This window comes from Microcebus murinus, chromosome 1 (assembly GCF_040939455.1).
Source record: "Microcebus murinus isolate Inina chromosome 1, M.murinus_Inina_mat1.0, whole genome shotgun sequence".
In the NCBI taxonomy this organism is placed as follows: domain Eukaryota; kingdom Metazoa; phylum Chordata; class Mammalia; order Primates; family Cheirogaleidae; genus Microcebus; species Microcebus murinus.
Window position 1 is genome coordinate 68332537 of NC_134104.1, and position 21346 is coordinate 68353882.

General features: G+C 38.5%; 1 protein-coding gene, 1 non-coding gene and 1 pseudogene across 2 annotated transcripts in view; 2 read left to right on the top strand and 1 right to left on the bottom strand.

Annotated features, from left to right (window-relative positions):
* UBXN7 (UBX domain protein 7) overlaps positions 1-21346 on the bottom strand; it is a 59772-nt gene that overhangs the window by 13731 nt on the left and 24695 nt on the right. Inside the window, exons 4-8 of the mRNA XM_012780345.2 lie at positions 19663-19728; positions 17416-17528; positions 10616-10762; positions 7795-7885; positions 7001-7128 (exon numbers count right to left, since the gene is read on the bottom strand). Coding sequence (XP_012635799.1) covers positions 7001-7128; positions 7795-7885; positions 10616-10762; positions 17416-17528; positions 19663-19728 — 545 coding nt within the window. The remainder of the gene's footprint in view (positions 1-7000; positions 7129-7794; positions 7886-10615; positions 10763-17415; positions 17529-19662; positions 19729-21346) is intronic.
* Positions 1549-2249, top strand: LOC105879818 (ATP synthase subunit s, mitochondrial pseudogene; annotated as a pseudogene).
* On the top strand, positions 21094-21195 carry LOC142875014 (U6 spliceosomal RNA). The gene has a single exon (XR_012922597.1). It is a non-coding gene; the product is annotated as a U6 spliceosomal RNA (small nuclear RNA).

Here is a 21346-nt window from a genome sequence, read left to right on the forward strand (position 1 = left end):
ACTGCTAGGTTCCTATACAATATTCATTCTCCTCTGCTTAAAATTAAGCCCAAATTAAACAGAGAAAACAGAGGGAGGAGTTAAAAAATAAAAAGGGCAGAAATTAATCAATGACCTAGAAAACAGAAATACAATGGGGGGGAGGAAATCAGTGAAGCCAAAGGTTGTTATTTTGTTTTGTTTTGTTTTTTAAGAGAAAAGGTCTCACTGTTGCCCAGATTACAGTGCAGTGGCTATTCACACTGCACTCCAGTGTAGTGGTGCGATCATACCACACTATATCCCTAAACTCCTGGTCTCAAGAGATTATCCTATCTCACTCTACCAAGTAACTGGTACTACAGAGGTACGCACCTGCACCAGGCTTGGTACTTTAAGATTATTAAAACTGATAAGCCTCTAGCCAGACTATCAGGGAAATAAAGAGAAGACACAAATTACCAACAACAGGATTAAGAGAGGGGATAACCACAGTCTCTTTAGTCATTAAAGGAATAACAACAGAATATAATGAACTCTGACATCCGGGCTCACTGCAGGCTGGGCAACAAAGCGAGACTCTGTCTCCAGAAAAAAAAAAAAAAAAAAAAAAGAACTCTGACAATACATTCCACCTTTTAGGTAAAATGGACCAATTCCTAGAAAGACACAATCTATTAAAGCTCATTTAAGAAGAAATAGATAGATATCTGAGTAGTCCTCTACTAATCAAATTGAATTTGTATTAAAACTTTCCACACACACACTGATAATGTCACCAAACACTAAGGAAGAAACAATATCAATTCTATACATACTCTTGCAGAAAACATGAAAGGAGGAAACACTTCAATTTATTTTGAGTTTAGCATTAACCTGATACCAAAACCAAACACATCATAGGCATTACAAGGAAGTAAGGAAAAACAACAAAAGAACCCCTCAAAAAACTACAAACCAGTATCCATCATAAACGCAAATTCTTTTTTTTTTTTTTGAGACAAAGTCTCGCGTTGTTACCCAGGCTAGAGTGAGTGCCAATGGCTCTCAGCCTAGCTCACAGCAACCTCTAACTCCTGGGCTCAAGCGATCCTCCTGCCTCAGCCTCCCGAATAGCTGGGACTATAGGCACACACCATCATCCTGGCTCATTTTTTCTATATATTTTAGTTGACCAATTATATTCCTTCTATGTTTAGTAGAGACGGAGTCTCACCCTTGCTCAGGCTGGTTTCGAACTCCTGACCTTGAGTGATTCTCCTACCTAGGCCCACCTCGGCCTCCCAGAGTGCTAGGATTACAGGCGTGAGCCACTGCGCCTGGCCCCAGAACACAAATTCTTGATAAAATTTTAGCAAATCGGGGGGACACCGGCTCACTCGCTCCCTCCCTCCAACGCTGATAAGTGCCCAAGAGTTCAATTGCTGGGTCATATGAAGTCCTGCCAAACTTTCATATTTAGAATATGAAAAACTGTAAGAAAAAAAATGGAACTCACAACCCTGTCCTGATGTTGATTTCTATTAATGGCATCACCATCCTACCAGTGACCCAGGACTAAAAATTAAAGGATGATGTTTGGAAAAGTTTCCTGGCAGTTGTGTGGCTTAAAGAAACTCCCATGGTCATGTGACTCCAGATACTTCTTGGGCTGGTTGAATACAGTGTTTAATAAAGTGGATTATGAACGCATTAAGGATGTCGGCCCCGACAGGGCAGCATCCAAGTGGCTGTCGCGATGTGGGGCCATGAGAGGTGGCACAAGAACTACAACAACCTCCCAACAGGCTCTCTAGACAAATACAAGATTCAAGCCATCGATGCCACAGACACTTGTATCATGAATATCGAATTTGATCACATGGACGACTTAGAGCATGCTGAAAAAATGAGACTATGCAAGTGTCATTATATCGAGGATGACTGTTTGCAGAAAATCGGTCAACTTGAAAAATTACAAAAGAGCTTATTGGAAATGGAAATAATTTCCTGTGGGAATATCACAGACAAAGGCATCATTGCTTTGAGTAATTTAAGAAACCTCAAGTATTTGTTGTTAAGTGATCTTCCTGGAGTTAAAGAAAAAGAAAATCTTGTCCAAGCCTTTAAGACAGCACTGCCTTCTCTGGAACTAAAATTAGACTTGAAGTAAAATAATAAGTGTCTTATTTGAGTATAAAAGATCATTTGAAATTGTTGATCCTAAATAGCAACAAATATTATACAATCACCAATAGAATTATAAGGATGTCATATCATGACATTGTAGAAATAGATAATCCACCATATGCAGAAAATAAATATTCAGATGCAGTCACTAAAGTTACTGAGAATTTATGTACGTTAATTCATTTTAGGAAAAATGCAAACAAGGTAGCATTTTAAATCTAATATATTCCTCATTTAATATACAAATATACACAGATATCTCTTGTAGATACTCAGTGTTCTTTAAAGTGATTTAACTGTGTAACACAGATATTCTTTATTGTATTATACCAGTAATTTGTATTACATTTTACCTTAAAGTTACTGAAGCATGTTACTATAAATGCACAATTATGAAAACCTGGAAGCTAAATCACAGATTCATTGATGGAGTCAATTATGCAAAATAGTCAGTGGTTGTTGAGGCATGCATTTTATGTTGATTCCCAGGATTTGCCTGCATTTCCTATGATCCAGCATTCCTGTGATCTTGATAGCATATACCATTTCTCAAAATGCATAGTTGTTGGTTAATTTGTCTATTTTGTAAGCTTAGGCTAGTGTTTTATTAAAACTGGACTTAGATACTTAGCTGAATTCAAATAGTTGTGTTGATTGCAATAGAATAAAAGAAACAATTATAAAGACAAAAAAAATTTTAGCAAATCAAACCCAACAATATATAAAAGAGTAATATGCATTATAACCCAGTGGGTTTCAGGCAAAGAATGCAAGGTTGATTTAATATTAAAAAACCAAAAACAGGCTGGGCACGGTGGCTCACACCTGTAATCCTTGCACTCTGGGAGGCTGAGGTGTGGCTAGATTGCTCAAGGTCAGGAGTTCGAAACCAGCCTGAGCAAGAGCCAGACCTCGTCTCTACTAAACATAGAAAGAAATTAATTGGCCAAAATATATATATATATATTAATTAATTAATTAATTAGCCGGGCATAGTGGCACATGCCTGTAGTCCTAGCTACTCAGGAGGCTGAGGCAGGATTGCTTGAGCCCAGGAGATTGAGGTTGCTGTGAGCTAGGCTGACACCACGGCACTCTATTCTGGGCAACAGAGTGAGACACTGTCTCAAAAAAAAACAAACCCCAAAACCAACCAATGAAACTCACAAAAAAAGGAAACCACATGATCATCTCAATACACATAAAAAAAAAAACAATGACAAATCTACTCATAACAACTCAGTAAACCAGGAAGAGAAGAAAACATCCTCAACCAGATAAAGTATATCTATATGGGCCAGGAGTGGGGGGAGGGGGGAGGGGACGGGGAAGGGGAAGGATAGGAAAAGGGGAGGAAGGGAGGGAGGGAAAAAAAAAGAAAGAGGAAAGAAAAGGAAAAGGAAAGGAAAAAAAATATATAGTTAACATCAAACTTCAGTGGTAAACATGGAATGCTTTCACCCCAGTATCAGAAACAGGATGAGAATGTCTAATCTCACTACTTTTATATAACATTGTACTGGAGGACCCAACCAATGCAACAAGGCAAGAAAAAGAAACAAAAGGCATAGAGTTTGGAAAGAAAGTAAAACAGTCTTTATTTGTTGACAAAATGATTGTCATATATATAATATTCTAAGGAGGCTGGGTGTGGTGACTCACACCTATAATCCTATTACTTTGGGAGGCCGAGATAGGAAGATTACTTGAGACCAGGAGTTGAAGACCAGACTGGGCAACATAGGGAGACCCCCATCTCTACAAAAAATTAAAAAATCAGCCAAGCATTGTGGTGTGCACCTATAGTCCCAGCTACTCAGGAGGCTGAGGCAGGAGGATTGCTTGAGCCCAGGAATTCGAAATTCGAGGTTATAGTGACTGGGCCACTGCCTTCCAGCCTGGGTAACAGAGGGAGACACTATGTCTTAAAAAAAAAAATTCTGGGCCGGGCGCTGTGGCTCACGCCTGTAATCCTAGCTCTTGGGAGGCCGAGGCGGGCGGATTGCTCAAGGTCAGGAGTTCAAAACCAGCCTGAGCAAGAGCGAGACCCCGTCTCTACTATAAATAGAAAGAAATTAATTGGCCAACTGATATATATATAAAAAATTAGCCGGGCATGGTGGCGCATGCCTGTAGTCCCAGCTACTCGGGAGGCTGAGGCAGAAGGATCACTCGAGCCCAGGAGTTTGAGGTTGCTGTGAGCTAGGCTGACGCCACGGCACTCACTCTAGCCTGGACAACAAAGTGAGACTCTGTCTCAAAAAAAAAAAAAAAAAAAAAAAAAAAAAAAAATTCTGGCCGGGCACGGTGGCTCACGCCTGTAATCCTAGCACTCTGGGAGGCCCAGGCGAGCAGATAGCTCGAGGTCAGGAGTTCGAAATCAGTCTGGGCAAGAGTGAGAACCCGTCTCTACTATAAATAGAAAGAAATTAATTGACCAACTAATATATATAGAAAAAACTAGCCAGGCATGGTGGCACATGCCTGTAGTCCCAGCTACTCAGCAGGCTAAGGCAGCAGGATCGATTGAGCGAAGGAGTGTGAGGTTGTTGTGAGCTAGGCTGATGCCACAGCACTCACTCTAGCCTGGACAACAAAGCGAGACTCTGTCTCAAAAAAAAAAAAAAAAAAAAAAAAAGAACTCTGACAATACATTTCACCTTTTAGGTAAAATGGACAAATTGACACCATTGTACTCTTGCCTGGGAAACAGTGAGACTCTGTCTTAAAAAAAAAAAAAATTAAGAAAAAAAGAATGACACTGTGACAAACACTGCTGGTTTCCTATCTCACATCCATGTGAGATTATCATATCTTCCTTATTAATATTATAGAACCTCAATTGTGTTTGTGGAAGAAAACATGTCCAGATAAAATATGCAGAACTCTTATTTGTGGCTATTCACCCTTTATTATAGACATACCACCCCCTTCCTCCTGAACCACACTTAGTATGTATTAATAGCAGTGCAGCATCTACACTGTGACCCAAGGACAAAAGCCAATACTAAGGATGAAGGGGGATAAAAAAAGAGGAAGAGCCTGGTTCCCTGATGGCATTCACATGATTCAAGCCATAGAATGCCAGTGTGCACGCTTGCTGAGAAATATAAACCTCTTCCTTGTTTAAGCTATTATTGTGATGTCCTCCTGCATTGTAGTTTACCAAAATTTGTAGCATTCAGAAAATTTGATATCAGAAGTGGGATCTGAGGTATCAGTCACCCAACCTATCCCTATGTATTCATTCCAATTTTATGGTCCCATTCTTTCCTACTAAGTGCCTTTTAAAAAAGAGTGAGGTTATAAACTCAATTTATGACATAATTCTATAATTCTGAAGTTCAGGCTCTGGTTTTTAAATATAAACCATTATTATGAACCCAAAAGAAACTCTCTTAGGGCAATTAAAGAGCCCCCTGGGATTTTTTTATGCCTTAAAAAAGAATTCTATACCACCCTTTAATGCTTTTCCTTAAATACACACTTTATCCTAGGAACTATTTCATTACTACATGATATGGACTACCAAAGTCACATCTTCCAAAACTATTTTTATCTTCACTGCCATCAAACCCAAACAGCCACTTCAACCAATGTGAGACTGCTGTATCTTTGAATATCAATGTCTTACTTACAACTAATTAAGAGACAACATCTTGCTTTGTTGCCCAGGCTAGAGTGTAGTGGTGTAATCATAGCTCACTGCAGTCTCCTGGATTCAAGTGATCCTCCTGCCTCAGGCTCCCAAGTAGCTGGGACTATAGGCAGGCACCACCACACCTGGTTAAACTTTAAAAAAATTTTTCTATAGAGATAGGGTCTCATTTGAAGCTTATAGGTGGGGAGAGAGGGAGAGGGGGAGAGGGGGAGACAGAGACAGAGAGAGAGAGGGAGGGAGGGAGGGAGAGAGGGAGGGAGGGAAGGAGGGAGATAGATTAGGATGGATGGATGGATGGATGGATAGATAGATAGATAGATAGATAGATAGATAGATAGATAGATAGATAGATAGATAGATAGATAGATAATGAGGTCTCACTATGTTGCCCAGACTAGTCTCGTTGAACTCCTGGCCTCAAACGATCCTATCGCCTTGGCCTCCCAAAGTGCTGGGATGACAGGCATGAGCCACCATGCCCTGCCCTTCCAACTAATTTTGATAACAAATTATCCAACAGGGTGCTTAATAATAACATATTATAGAAACAATCCCTAGGAGAGCCAGAGAGCCAGGCTCTAAAGCTATATAACCATAATAATGCCCAACTATACCACAAGTTTTGATTTCTAACAAAAACACCACTTTCTAGCTGGGCTAAGTGGCATGTATCTGTAGTCCCCAGCTAGTAGGAAGGCTGAGGTAGAAGGGATTGCTTATGCCTAGGAGTTCAAGGCCAACCTGGGCAACACAGCAAGACCTCACCTCTTAAAAAGAAACAAAAATCAAAAATACCACCACTTCCATTGCTGCTTAGACTTGGATACCAGAAGCCCTTCCAATGCTGCCCCTGAGGAAGTGAATGTCTCCCACCACCAGGCTTGCCAGATCAGTCCTTCTGCTCAGCATATTCACATTGCCTCCTTCTAAATGCAGATCTTAGGTCATATGCCTGCACCCAAGCTGACAATAGACTGGGAATATGAGTCTTAGGATTTCATTGAAAAGATGAAACCCTTTTTGTGGGAAATTATCAAAATATAAGGAGGATATTTGAGATGTTGTACAGCCATAAGTGATAACTTTCCACTACTTACATTACTATCTTTACCATCTTAACACCATACATTTTACACAGATGCTTACGTACAATTAACTGCCCGCCCATCACTACTTTCTAATTATACTTACTGAACGGGCACATTTTTTGGGGGGACTGCTAGAAAGTCCATCCAGTTGCCCATGTTCACCCAGAAATCCTGTCACTTGGTCCAAGAAAGAAGATACATCTAATTGGTGCCACTCCACTAGCTTCTGACCTAAAGATCAAAACAAGGACATATAAACACAAAATCTATATTCTTTCTGAACATTCATTTCTTTCAGAATATGCATAATTAAAATTTATTATGAACACATATCCACATACCTTACCGGCTTAAGTAACATATTATCTTTATAACCTACAGGATACATCAATTATAAACCATCTAACAGATTCCCACCCATCATGATACGGTAACTACCTTAACTGCTGAAATCACTTATTGCTATATTTAGGAAGAAGAGATTCAGAGAAAACATTATCTATATAAAATGTAATCAATTAATAATAAAACCACTTCTGCCTCCTCCTGCTTCTCTGGTGGGATTACAACCAGTACCTGAACAATCTTAATTTTAATGATAGAAAACCTAAGGGGAATCCCTTATAAAATGATAAGATGAACATAACAGATATCCTTTTGAAAGAACAGAACTTCACAAATATAAAATACTGCCATCTTCCAAAGTTGCCAGAGAAAGATTTCGTAAATATACACAGCAACAGATGTTTAAATAATTACAAAGGGAATAAACAAGAAATCTTCACCTAAATTATTGCAATTCTGAAGCCAGATCCATTCAAATATTAAAGACCAATCATTCAGGTAGATGAAAGTTCAATGACAGGTTAAAGGCTGTAAGCTGATAAAAAATCTTACCTGTCCGTGGGTCCAATATGGAAACATAGGGGAAATCCCCTAGTTTATAAAACTGTATGTATCTCTGGCCTTCTTCACTGTCATGATAAACCTGTTAAACCATTGATTAAAAAAATGTCAGCCTCTAAAAAAAAAAACAGCAACTATAACATTGTCATACACCAACAATAATTAATTTTCCAAATATACATTTGGTATGTGAGTCAGGATCTCACTCCTTCGTATAAGGGAAAATGAAGGTCATCTGGTATAAACACTTTCCTGCCCTCAGCCCCTGTCTGGAAACTTATAATAAACAAGTTCTAATCCCTTCCCAGTTTTTCTTCTTTTTTTTTTGAGATAGTTCTCACTCTCTTGCCTGCACTAGAGTGCCCGGGCATTCAGCCTAGCTCACAGCAACCTCAAACTTCTGGGCTCAAGCGATCCTCCTGCCTCAGCCTCCCGAGTAGCTCAGACTACAGGCATGTACCACCATGCCCGGCTAATTTTTTCTATTTTCAGTTGTTTGGCTAATTTCTTTCTAATAATAGAGACAGAGTCTCACTTTTGCTCAGGCTGGTCTCGAACTCCTGAGCTCAAGCAATCTTTCTGCCCCGGCTTCCCAGAGTGCTAGGATTACAGGCGTGAGCTACTGTGTCTGGTCCTCTAATTTCTTTTTATATAAATTAACAAGTTAAGGTTAGATGATCTTGATGATCTTATATCAATTTTTTTCTTTTAGGAAAAATTACAGAAAATAAAACTTACAAAGAAACTTAATTTGTTCTACTGCAAGATGTGCTATTAATGTTTTGATGTGCCTGATATATATATATATATATATATTTTTTTTTTTTTTGAGACAAAGTCTCACTCTGTTGCCCAGGCTAGAGTGCCACGGCGTCAGCCTAGCTGACAGCAACCTCAAACTCCTGAACTCAAGCAATCCTCCTGCCTCAGCCTCCGAGTAGCTGGGACTACAGGCATGCGCCACCATGCCTGGCTAATTTTTTCTATATATTTTTAGTTGGCCAATTAATTTCTTTCTATTTTTAGTAGAGACAGGGTCGAGCTGCTCAGGCTGGTTTTGGACTCCTGACCTTGAGCGATCCACCCACCTCGGCCTCCCAGAGTGCTAGGATTACAGGCATGAACTACCAAGTCTGGCCTATATTAAATTCAATATTTTTTAATGGTAAAATTTCTTCTATTTTATTCAGCCAAGGTGGGAGAATTGCTTGAGGCCAGGAGTTCAAAACCAGCTTGGGCAACACAGCAAGATCCCATTTCTACAAAAAATTTTTTTAAAAAATTAGCCTGGCATCATAGTGCACACCTGTAATCTTAGCTACTTGTGAGGCTGAGGCAGTAGGATTGCTTGAGCGCAGGAATTTGAGGTTGCACTGCATTATGAAGGTGCCACTGTACTCCAGCCTAGGCAACAGAGCAAGATCCTCAAAAAAATAAATAAAAATCTAGAGCCAGAAGAACTAAGTGACATGTTTAAGAATATATGGGGGTAACAAAGTCAAGCCTTAGTCAAATGTTATCAATTTGACTTCTACAGTTTTTTTTTTTTGAGACAGAGTCTCGCTTTGTTGCACAGGCTAGAGTGAGTGCCGTGGCGTCAGCCCAGCTCACAGCAACCTCAAACTCTTGGGCTCAAGCAATCATCCTGCCTCAGCCTCCCAAGTAGCTGGAACTATAGGCATGAGCTACCACGCCTAGCTAATTTTTTAAATATATATTAGTTGGCCAATTAATTTCTTTCTATTTATAGTAGAGACGAGGTCTCGCTCTTGCTCAGGCTGGTTTCGAACTCCTGACCTCGAGCAATTCACCCGCCTCGGCCTCCCAGAGTGCTAGGATTACAGGCGTGAGCCACCATGCCCGGCCTGACTTCTACAATTTTCAAGATCTTCTACACCTGCACTTTCCAATATAGTAGCCAGTAGTCACCTGGGCTATTAAAGCACTTAAAATGTGACCAGTCAAAACTGAGATGTGCTGTAAGTATAAAATACACACCATGTCTTAAAGCAGCAAACCATCTCATTAATATTTTTATCTTAGTTATATGATGGCTTTACTGATTTAAGCAAAATATATTACTAAAATTAATTTCACCAATTTCTTTTCATCTTTTTTAATGTGGCTATAACACAAATTTAAATTACATATGTGGCATATATTATATTTATATTGAACAGTACAGTTGTAGAATCTATCAACACATTTAAACTCTTATGGGATATGAATATTATGTGGTTTGTATGGCTTGGTGTTTTTTTTTTCATTCCTCCCTTGGGAGTTCTTTTTTTTTTTTGAGACAGAGTTTCACTCTGTTGCCCAGGCTAGAGAGAGTGCCGTGGTGTCAGCCTAGCTCACAGCAACCTCAAACTCCTGGGCTCAGGCAATCCTGCTGCCTCAGTCTCCCAGTAATTGAGATTACAAGTATGAGCCACCATGCTCAGCTAATTTTTTCTATATATATTTTTAGCTGGCCAATTAATTTCTTTCTATTTTTAGTAAAGACAGGGTCTCGCTCTTGCTCAGGCTGGTTTCAAATTCCTGACCTTGAGCGATCCGCCCACCCTGGCCACCCAGAGTGCTAGGATTATAGGGGTGAGCCACCATGACTGGCTGGGAGTTCTTAATTGTTGCTCTTTCATTTGCCTTTACTCACTTTACTATTTCAGCCTTTATGGGTAGTTTTACTTTTTTGTATCTCATAATTTAATTCAGTTATTAATTTTTCTCCAGTTTATAACCCAGTTTCTCCTCCCAGCACATACAACAAAAGGAAAATGCTATAAAAATTTTGATTAACTGTCCTTCTCACCTGCCAGAAAATGAAATGCTCCCGGATAATATTCTTCACGGCTTCATTGCTCCATACATCACGGTTGAGGCACTGGCATGCAAAGTCTTGTACATTCTGAATGTTTATCATCAGCCACTTATTCTGCATCTGGCCACACTCCTTGGCCTATTAGAGTAAAGTTGTACAACATTTGTTAGAAATAATTTCTATTTGGTAACTTATATGTTTCAGGTTCAAAAGTTGTCTTCTTTCCATATAAATACTAAGTCTTTTCTCAGGTATGACACCGAAGTTTTCACCATTCACACATTCCTTAAATTTCCTTTGCATAGGCATATATAATAATATTGCTCATTCTCAAACATTTCTCAATCTAAATTAACTGTTTTCTCTTTTATCAATTGTTATTTGTTACAATGGTTGAATTTTATTTTTTTAAGACAGAGTCTCACTTTGTTGCCCAGGCTAGAGTGAGTGCCATGGCATCAGCCTAGCTCACAGCAACCTCAAACTCCTGGACTCAAGAGATCCTACTGCCTCAGCCTCCCAAGTAGCTGGGACTACAGGCATTGCTACCATGCCCAGCTAATTTTTTGTATATATATTTTTAGTTGGTCAATTAATTTCTTTCTATTTTAGTAGAGATGGAGTCTCGCTCAGGCTGGTTCTGAACCCCTGACCTTGAGCAATCCGCCCGCCTCAGCCTCCCAGAGTGCTAGGATTACAGGCATGAGCCACTACACCCAGCCACAATAGCTGAATTTTTAATGTATATGTTTAAAACATCTTTATCTGAAAAGGAGTCCACAAACTTAAGATCAACAAGTCATATAATTCTATTCTCTTCTTAATTCTTATCAACAAGTATATCTCTCCCTTTTAATGGATGTAGCTGGTGTGTATATATTACTTTGTGTTGTTTTATTTTCTTCAATATCATTTCTATAACATTTCCAAATATTATATTCAATTCAATTAGGCATGTGCTACTTTGTAGAAATCACCCTAAATATTTTAGTAATAACTGCTCAGTTTCTTTCTCTTAGAGTTGTTTTCCTAGGAATACATTTCCAAAAATGGGATTATAGGATTAAAGAATGAGAACGATCTCCAAACTATTCCCCAATTTATAGCAGAAATATCAATACACCAATCATGAGTGTGTAATTTTTGCCTCTCAATCATAAAGACCTATGAAATGTTGCTGAATAGAAAAAGAATGGAAGAAAAGCAAACGGAGCAAAATGCTACCTCAAATCTTTGCATAGGAATAATGACATGAAAGCCATAGGTTTGAATAAATTTTGTCCTGGAACAATATTCTTTTCCACATCACTTTGACATGTAATAATAGCAATTGAAGAACATACTGGACCATCATTTTGTGGGTACTAAGAATATCTTCTGTTTCAAGAAGGTATATATAATCTTATGAATACTGTTATCCTTTCTGTATAAATCCCCCATAATAAATTATTTTCTAATATTCACTTACTGATTCCACAGGTGAAAACTCAAGTCCTAAAGGAAATAGTCTTGTATTCAGCCAGGAAGCTATATTCAAGTGGTCAAAAGCTAAAAGTATACAAATAAAATAATTCTTTGCTCTTAAGAAGTAATATTTCCATTTAGTTTCTTAGCTATAAGACATAGGTTTAACAAATGGATGACAAATGAAGAATTAAATTGCCTTAACTAAAGAAAAAGTATCTGAGAATAAACCAAAAAAAAAAAAAAATGAACAAACGTTATAGAGACAGACTGGAGAGCAAGTCTATTCCAACAACACGGATAATAAACTATATAAAACTGAAAATGATTAAAAGCCCAGAGTATAAAAATGATGAAAAATCATTTGCTGGTTTTTTTTAATATTTGTTTATTCACATTCATGCTTTCATTAATTCAGACTCATTCATTCAACAAATACTTATTACCTACTGTGTCTTAGGTACAGTTATAGATATGCTGAAGTAATAGCAGTTAAAAAAATGAAAAAAAAAAAAAACACAAAAATCCCTGCCCTCAGGAAGCTTACAGTGGGGAGAAAACTTATACCAACAACAGAAACTTAGAAATGGTGCTATCCATAATGAGGACACTGTTGAGAAATTACTGCTAAAAGGAAAGGTCCAAAGATGACATGACTTTCAGACAAAGCAGCAATATTTGGATGATACAAAGAAGTCTTGAATTAAAGTCTAGAGATCTAATGGTACAGCATTAGGTCTATAGTTAATAATATTGTACTGTATACTGAAAATGTGCTGAAAATAGATTTTAGGTGCTCTTACCACACACACAAAAAAGATAACTATGAAAGGTGATGGATAGGTTAATTTGCTTTTGCTTGACTGTACTAATGATTTTACTATGTACATTCAAACTATCACATTGTACATCTTAAAGATATATCATAAAAAAAAGGAAGAGTCCTACCCAATCTCACTAAATATATCAATTATGACAGTTAAGTTCTGGAGATGAGCGTGGACCATGGAACAAATAAGGAATCTATTAGGTTGCTCTGAAATCAACATTTCCAAGCCATAAAATGGAGACTCAAGGGCAAAACAGTAGGAGACTAACTAACACTTCTCCCACCTCTCCCAGCCTGATCAGGAAAGCATGAAGGATTAGAGGAAAAAATGACATGTTTCAGCAAACATATATACTTAGAATAAAGTAAAAAAGGAACTATATTAAAATATGCTGCCGGGCACGGTGACTCCCGCCTGTAATCCTAGCACTCTGGGAGGCCGAGGTGGGTGGATTGCTCAAGGTCAGAAGTTCGAAACCAGCCTGAGCAAGAGTGAGACCCCGTCTCTACTAAAAATAGAAAGAAACTAATTGGTCAACTAATATATATAGAAAAAATGAGCCAGGCATGGTGGCGCATGCCTGCAGTCCCAGCTACTCGGGAGGCTGAGGCAGGAGGCTTGCTTGAGCCCAGGAGTTTGAGGTTGCTGTGAGCTAGGCTGACACCATGGCACTCACTCTAGCCTGGGCAACAAAGTGAGACTCTGTCTCAAAAAAAAAAAGTTAAAAAAGAAAAAAAAAATAGAAAGATTCATAGATCAGCAGTCCCCAACCTTTTTGGCACCAGACTGGTTTCATAGAAGACAATTTTTCCACAAACTTAGGGTAGGAAGATCAGAGAGGATGGTGCGGAGCTTAACAGGTTTCCTATAGGCCCTGGACCAGTACTGGGCCGAGGCCTGAGGGTTGGGGAGTGCAGCTGTAGATGGTTTAATATTAATCAGTGGAAAAAGATGAATAGACTGCTGCAACAATACAGGCAATGAAATACAAAGAAAAAAGGTGATATAACTTAAAATTCAGAGGACAATATCTAAAGAGATTCATACTGAAGAAGCAGAAGAGTACCTGCTTTTTTTTTTTTTTAAAACCCAATACCACAAATGAGAGTACCTGCTTTTTATAGTCCAAAGAGACCAAATTAAATCAAGCTCAATTACTTCATTAAGACTTAAGAGCAGGGCGCAGCAGCTCAATGCCTACAATCCCAGCACTCTGGGAGGCTGAGGCAGGAGGACTGCTTGAGCTCAGGAGATTGAGACCAGCTTGAGCAAGAGAGAGACCTCATCTCTAACAAACTAGAAAAAATTAACTGGGTGTGGTGGTGGTCACCTGTAGTCCCAGCTACTCACAAGGCTGAGGCAGGTGGATTGCTCCAGCCCAGGAGTTTGAGGTTGCACTGAAATATGATGACATCACTGCATTCTACCCAGGGCGACAGAGTGAGATTCTGTCTTAAAATTAATCAATTAATTAATTTTAAAAGACTTAGAGCAACTCAGAAGCTAATAAAAATAGAAAACATGCCAAAACAAACTCAGATCCTTTTTGCCTTTCATACTGCTATTATTATCACTAGAATGCTATAAAGGATAGGCAGCTGCCATGGTAAAGCCATGAGAGAAAAATTAATAAAACTCAGGAAGACATCTAACCTGACATCTTTGAGCTGATGAATAAACACAAATGATTCCGTCAACTTCAGGCTTAGTACATGACAAAAATAAACCCTTATTCAGTCACACCATAATCATTTAGGTTTTGTTACATGCAGTCAAACACCTTGAGATTTTACAATTCAGAAGATTAAAACTAGAGGGCAAGCTTACAATTAAATTGCTTATCCTAAATATTTTATTTATGCCAGTGTAAGAGCATGTCAAAGGACAAACTTTTTAAAAACTTAATTCAGGCCGGGCGCGGTGGCTCACGCCTGTAATCCTAGCACTCTGGGAGGCCGAGGCGGGCGGATTGCTCGAGGTTGGGAGTTCGAAACCATCCTGAGCGAGACCCCGTCTCTACTAAAAATAGAAAGAAATTAATTGACCAACTAAAAATATATATACAAAAAAATAGCCGGGCATGGTGGCACATGCCTGTAGTCCCAGCTACTTGGGAGGCTGAGGCAGGAGGATCGTTTGAGCCCAGGAGTTTGAGGTTGCTGTGAGCTAGGCTGACGCCACGGCACTCACTCTAGCCTGGGCAACAAAAGTGAGACTCTGTCTCAAAAAAAAATAAAATAAAAAAAAAAAAAAAAAAAAAAAAAAAATAAAAACTTAATTCATTTTCAAGTATGTAGTTAATATATATCACTTTTGTGGTTCCACACACACAAAAAAGATAACTATGAAAGGTGATGGATAGGTTAATTTGCTTTTGCTTGACTGTACTAATGATTTTACTATGTACATTCAAACTATCACATTGTACATCTTAAAGATATATCATAAAAAAAAGGAAGAGTCCTACCCAATCTCACTAAATATATCAATTATGACAGTTAAGTTCTGGAGATTGAGCGTGGACCATGGAACAAATAAGGAATCTATTAGGTTGCTCTGAAATCAACATTTCCAAGCCATAAAATGGAGACTCAAGGGCAAAACAGTAGGAGACTAACTAACACTTCTCCCACCTCTCCCAGCCTGATCAGGAAAGCATGAAGGATTAGAGGAAAAAATGACATGTTTCAGCAAACATATATACTTAGAATAAAGTAAAAAAGGAACTATATTAAAATATGCTGCCGGGCACGGTGACTCCCGCCTGTAATCCTAGCACTCTGGGAGGCCGAGGTGGGTGGATTGCTCAAGGTCAGGAGTTCGAAACCAGCCTGAGCAAGAGTGAGACCCCGTCTCTACTAAAAATAGAAAGAAACTAATTGGTCAACTAATATATATAGAAAAAATGAGCCAGGCATGGTGGCGCATGCCTGCAGTCCCAGCTAGTCTACTTTATTCTTACAGATAAGAATTCGCTGAAATTTAATTGATTTACATCTATGGAAATGCTACTGTGATTCAAAAGGAGGTTAACAAGCTAGCTAACACACAAAAGCAAACTGTTCGAAAACTTCAATAGAAGATTATCTAAAATCTTAACTAGGGGCTGGGAAAGGTGGCTCACAGCTGTAATCCTAGCACTCTGGGAGGATCACTTGAGCTCAGGAGTTTGAGACCAGCCTGAGCAAGAGCAACACCTTCTTTCTACTAAAAATAGAAAAATCAGCCAGGCAACGTGGTACACCCCTATAGTCCCAGCTACTCAGAAGGCTGAGGCAGGAGGATATCACTTAAGCCTGAGAATCTGAGGTTACAGTGAGCTATGATGATGCCACAGCACCTTACCCAGAGTTACAGAACAAGATTCTGTCTCAAAACAAAACAAAACAAAAAAATCTTAACTAAACTCATTCATTTCACAAATACTATGTTCCTCTTAAATGACAGAGACTGGTTCCCAAAGATTACCAAAATAAAAAAACCACATTTGGCCAAGATAAAACCAAGACCTGAAGCTACAGAGATATTCTTTTAAAACACACTAGGATCCCCATAGAAATATAGGTAAAAGATACCTACAAACAAGTCACGAATGGCTAATACTCCATCACACATTATTCTCAGGAGTAGTTACAGAAAGATTTCCTTTTTTTTGAGACAGAGTCTCACTTTGTTACCTAGGCTAGAGTGAGTGCCAGCCTAGCTCAGCCTAGCTCACAGCAACCTCAAACTCCTGGGCTCAAGCAATCCTACGGCAGTAGGCTCATTTTTTCTATATATATTAGTTGGCCAATTAATTTCTTTCTATTTATAGTAGAGACGAGTCTCGCTCTTGCTCAGGCTGGTTTCGAACTCCTGACCTTGAGCAACCGCCTCGGCCTCCCAAAGTGCTAGGATTACAGACGTGAGCCACCTCGTCCGGCTGAAAGATTTCTTTTGAAGTTATCAAAATGGCAAAGATTCTAAAATGATACCACAAGACTAATAAAAGGATTTCACCAAACAAGCAATCTCACATACCTCTGGTAGAAATATATTTCACATAAGTTAGGGTATACTTTAAAATAACTTCCACATGCAGACACAGGGCGATAAAAAATAAAAAAAATTAATAATAAAACAAAATAACTAAAAGAGTAGAACTGGAATGTTCCTAACACAAAGACATGTTAAATGCCTGAGGTGATAGATATCCCAATTACTCTGATTTGATTAATTCACATTATATGCCTGTATAAAACCATCATATGTACCCTACACAAAGATATACAACTATGTACCCATAATTAAAAATTTTTTTAATTTAAGAAATATATTTCATATATTGCTGGTAGAAAAATAATTAAATGTAACCGGTATGTATATCACACAGAAATACTTACTAGGATGCAATTCCCCATATACTAAAAAAAATTTTTTTGCTCTTAAACAGACAAAAAATAGCATTGAAAATGCAAAAGGATTCATACTTGAGGCACAGACTCTGCAACAACTTACTGTTTCAAAGCTGCCTTTATGCATCAGGTCAATGGGTGGCCGGAAAAGATCTGCAAGGGTAGTTAGTTTCTTATCTATTGCTCCTCCATTTCTTAATTCCTGTTCTTGTCGAACTGTAACATAGGAGAATGAAAAAGTTTTAATTAGCCATAAAAGTTATGAATCTCATTAAAAAAACCAACCTTGTATTAACTGAAAGAATTACTGAGAAATATGCTTGAACTCAAATTGAAAGATCTAGTGCTGACTCTGAAAAAAAAAATACAAAAGGGGGTAAGGAAGGAATCTTAAGACTTGGCAGTGTTCCTTATCCAAAGGATAAATGCAGATAATTAAATTAATTAAAAATAGTCACCTAATCAAAATAATTTCCTTCACATATTCAAAAACTAACTTCAGCATAGCAGAAAACTTTTATCCCCATTTACCTAGTTCTGAAAGTAATCTAAATTCACCTGTTTTTATCTACATTCTCAATCGTTAAAGATTCTTGCAATAGAGATGACGACCACTGCTGTCACCATCCAATGAAAGGGCAAAGGAGTCTCTAGATTACTTTAGTCAGGTTAGGTTCCCCTTCAATTCTCTCCAAAGTTTCAAGACCTGTCTGTGCCTCAATTAACTCATTATAAATCAATTATAAAATCAAGCATGAGGCCAGGTGAAGTGGCTCACACCTGAAATCCTAGCACTTTGGGAGGCCCAGGTGGGAGGATCACTTGAGGCCAGGAGTTCTGAGACCCACCTGGGCAACGTGGTGAGACCCCATATCTACAACAAATTTAAAAATTAGTCAGACATGGAAGCGCACACCTCTAGTCCTAGCTACTTAGGAGGTTCAAGTAAGAGGATCGCTTGAGCCCAGGAGTGTGAGGCTACAGTGAGCCATGACAGTGTCACTGTACTCTAGCCTAAGTGACAAAGTGAGACACTGTCTCAAAAATTATATATAAATAAAATTAAGTATGGTCTAAGAGTTTCTCATATATTCTCTTAACATAACTGTCCTTTCTTTAGGATTCCATTGCTAAATCAATAGTAAATCCTCTATGTATATGACCAAGATGCTTATTCTAACTTACTACACCAAAAGATATAAACCTATTCCAAATAACTGTAGCCAAATGTTAACAATGGCTACTTTGGGTGGTGTGGCTTTTTCTTCAATTTTTCAATCTCTTATGATAACAATTTCATTACAGTCATTCCTTTCATAACAGGTATCAGGATCCTGAGGGACATCAGTTTTTTTATTTAATTATAGTCAGCTTAATCTCCATATCCCTTATTATTCTTCTATAACCAGACAGGTTAGAATTTGGAACAATTCAGTTCAGGAAGGAGTTAATAACAAATAGATTGAATTAGTAACTTTTTTTTTTTTTTTGAGACAGAATCTCGCTTTGTTGCCCAGGCTAGAGTGAGTGCCGTGGCGTCAGCCTACCTCACAGCAACCTCACACTCCTGAGCTCAAGCAATCCTGCTGCCTCAGCCTCCTAAGTAGCTGGGACTACAGGCATGCACCACCATGCCTGGCTAATTTTTTCTATATATATTAGTTGGCCAATTAATTTCTCTCTATTTATAGTAGAGATGGGGTCTCGCTCTTGCTCAGGCTGGTTTCGAACTCCTGACCTCGAGCAATCCACCCGCCTCGGCCTCCCAGAGTGCTAGGATTACAGGCGTGAGCCACCACGCCCGGCCTGAATTAGTAACTTTAGTAACTTCATTTATTATTATTTTTTTTTTAGCTTTTTTTTTTTTTGAGATACTCTGTTGCCCAGGCTAGAGTACCATGATGTCAGCCTAGCTCACAGTAACCTCAAACTCCTGGGCTCAAGCGATCCTCCTGCCTCAGCCTCCTGAGTAGCTGGGACTACAGGCATGTGCCACCATGCCCGGCTAATATCTATATATACACACACATAAAAACTATATAGTTATATATATATATATAGAAAGAGAGAGAGAGAGAGAGTTGGCCAATTAATTTCTTTCTATTTATAGTAGAGGCGGGGTCTCACTTTTGCTCAGGCTAGTTTCAAACTCCTGACCTTGAGCGATCCACCCGCCAAGGCCTCCCAAAGTGCTAGGATTACAGGCGTGAGGCCCCTTGCGCCTGGCCAGTACCTTCATTTTTTAAATAAGGTAAATCCTCCACATAATTGGGCCTAATTAATCACCCTTTTCTGTTTAATAGGAAGGGAGAAGAGAGAGATGATAAACAATTGGTCCACCGATACCTACTAGTTTCAGTTTGAAAGTCTCGGAAACCATCAAATATTGAACGTGCAGGCCGTCGTCTTTTAGGAGCTTTAGGGGAGAAAAAATAGAATTGAACATTAAAAATAAAATTTGAATAATAATTCTGAAATTTAATTCTAAAAATGTCTTTATCTATAAGTATTTCGTTTTAAAAATAGCCATAGATTCACTATGGTTCCTTTACTCAAAAAATAAATTTTTAAAACTTTCAAGTCATTGATAATTATAAAATTAACAAAAACCATCTTCAGCCCAACCATCTTGTTTTACAAATGAGAAAATTAAGGCCCAGTTAAGAGGCTTGATCAAACTTGTATAAAAGGATAGACTCTAAGTGGTGGCATTAGGAAGTAAGAAAATGATGATGATGAATCCGTAGTTATAAAGCTATACACATTCTGCAAATATCCAACTCAGGTTTGCCCAAGGGATCCAATCACTCTTTAGTATCACATTTGAGTAACTCAAGTTCTAACTCATAAAATTTAAGGACTATTTCTTAGTGAGTGAAGACACACAGAGAATTATAAATACCAAAAAATATTTTTAATGTTGGAAGAAAACTTTCTTCCACCATTACATGATGGTTTACTGACAAAAAAGTGACTACAACCAAGATCTTCTGCTTTCCCTTTATAGGAAGAAAACTTTTTTCCACCGTTAACATGATGGTTTACTGAGAAAAAAGTAACTACAACCAAGATCTTCTGCTTTCCATTTATAGCGTCTGTTACCCAATCTTTAAATATTTTACAGATGATAAGGTCTATAATGCAATAACAAAAATGATATCCCAGCTGGGCAACATAGCAAGACCCTGCCTTTACAAAATACATTTTTTTAAAAAATTAGCCAGGAGTGGTTGTGCATGCCTGTACTCCTGGCTACTTGACAGGCTGAGGCACATTATACAATATAAAAAAATCTTCTGTTGGCCAGGCGAGGTGGCTCACGCCTGTAATCTTAGCACTCTGGGAGGCCGAGGCAGGAGGATCGCTCAAGGTCAGGAGTTTGAGCAAGAGAGCCTGAGCAAGAGAGAGACCCCGTCTGTACTAAAAATAGAAAGAAATTAATTGGCCAACTAAAAATATATAGAAAAAAATTAGCCAGGCATGGTGGCACATGCCTGTAGTCCCAGCTACTTGGGAGGCTGAGGCAGGAGGATCGCCTGAGCCCAGGAGTTTGAGGTTGCTGTGAGCTAGGCTGACAGCACTAGCTAGGCACTCTAGCCCAGGCAACACAGTGAGACTTTGTCTCAAAAAAAAAAAAATCTGTTTTAATGTCACCACTGATCTTATTAGAAAGTCTTTAAGTACTGGAAGGGCACGGCACCAAGCTCACAATAACGGATAAAAATTTTCTAAAATCCTAATTTTTCCCTGAATGTTCTTTTGTAAATCATTGATAACAGTGATTGCTTCAGCAGCATATACCAAAACTGCAATGATACAGAGAAGATTAGCATGGCCTTGGTGCAAGGATGTCATGAAAATTTGTGAAGTGTTCCGTATAAAATCAATTGATCAATCATTCAGTCAAGCACTGGTAACAAATACGGTCACAGCTGTCTAAAAGCAACAGGCTCACTTTGTTCATTTTCAAGAAAATATCTGCCAAATGTTCAAGTCTCAATAACAGTTTATCGGCAATCTTTCAAGTAAAAAGA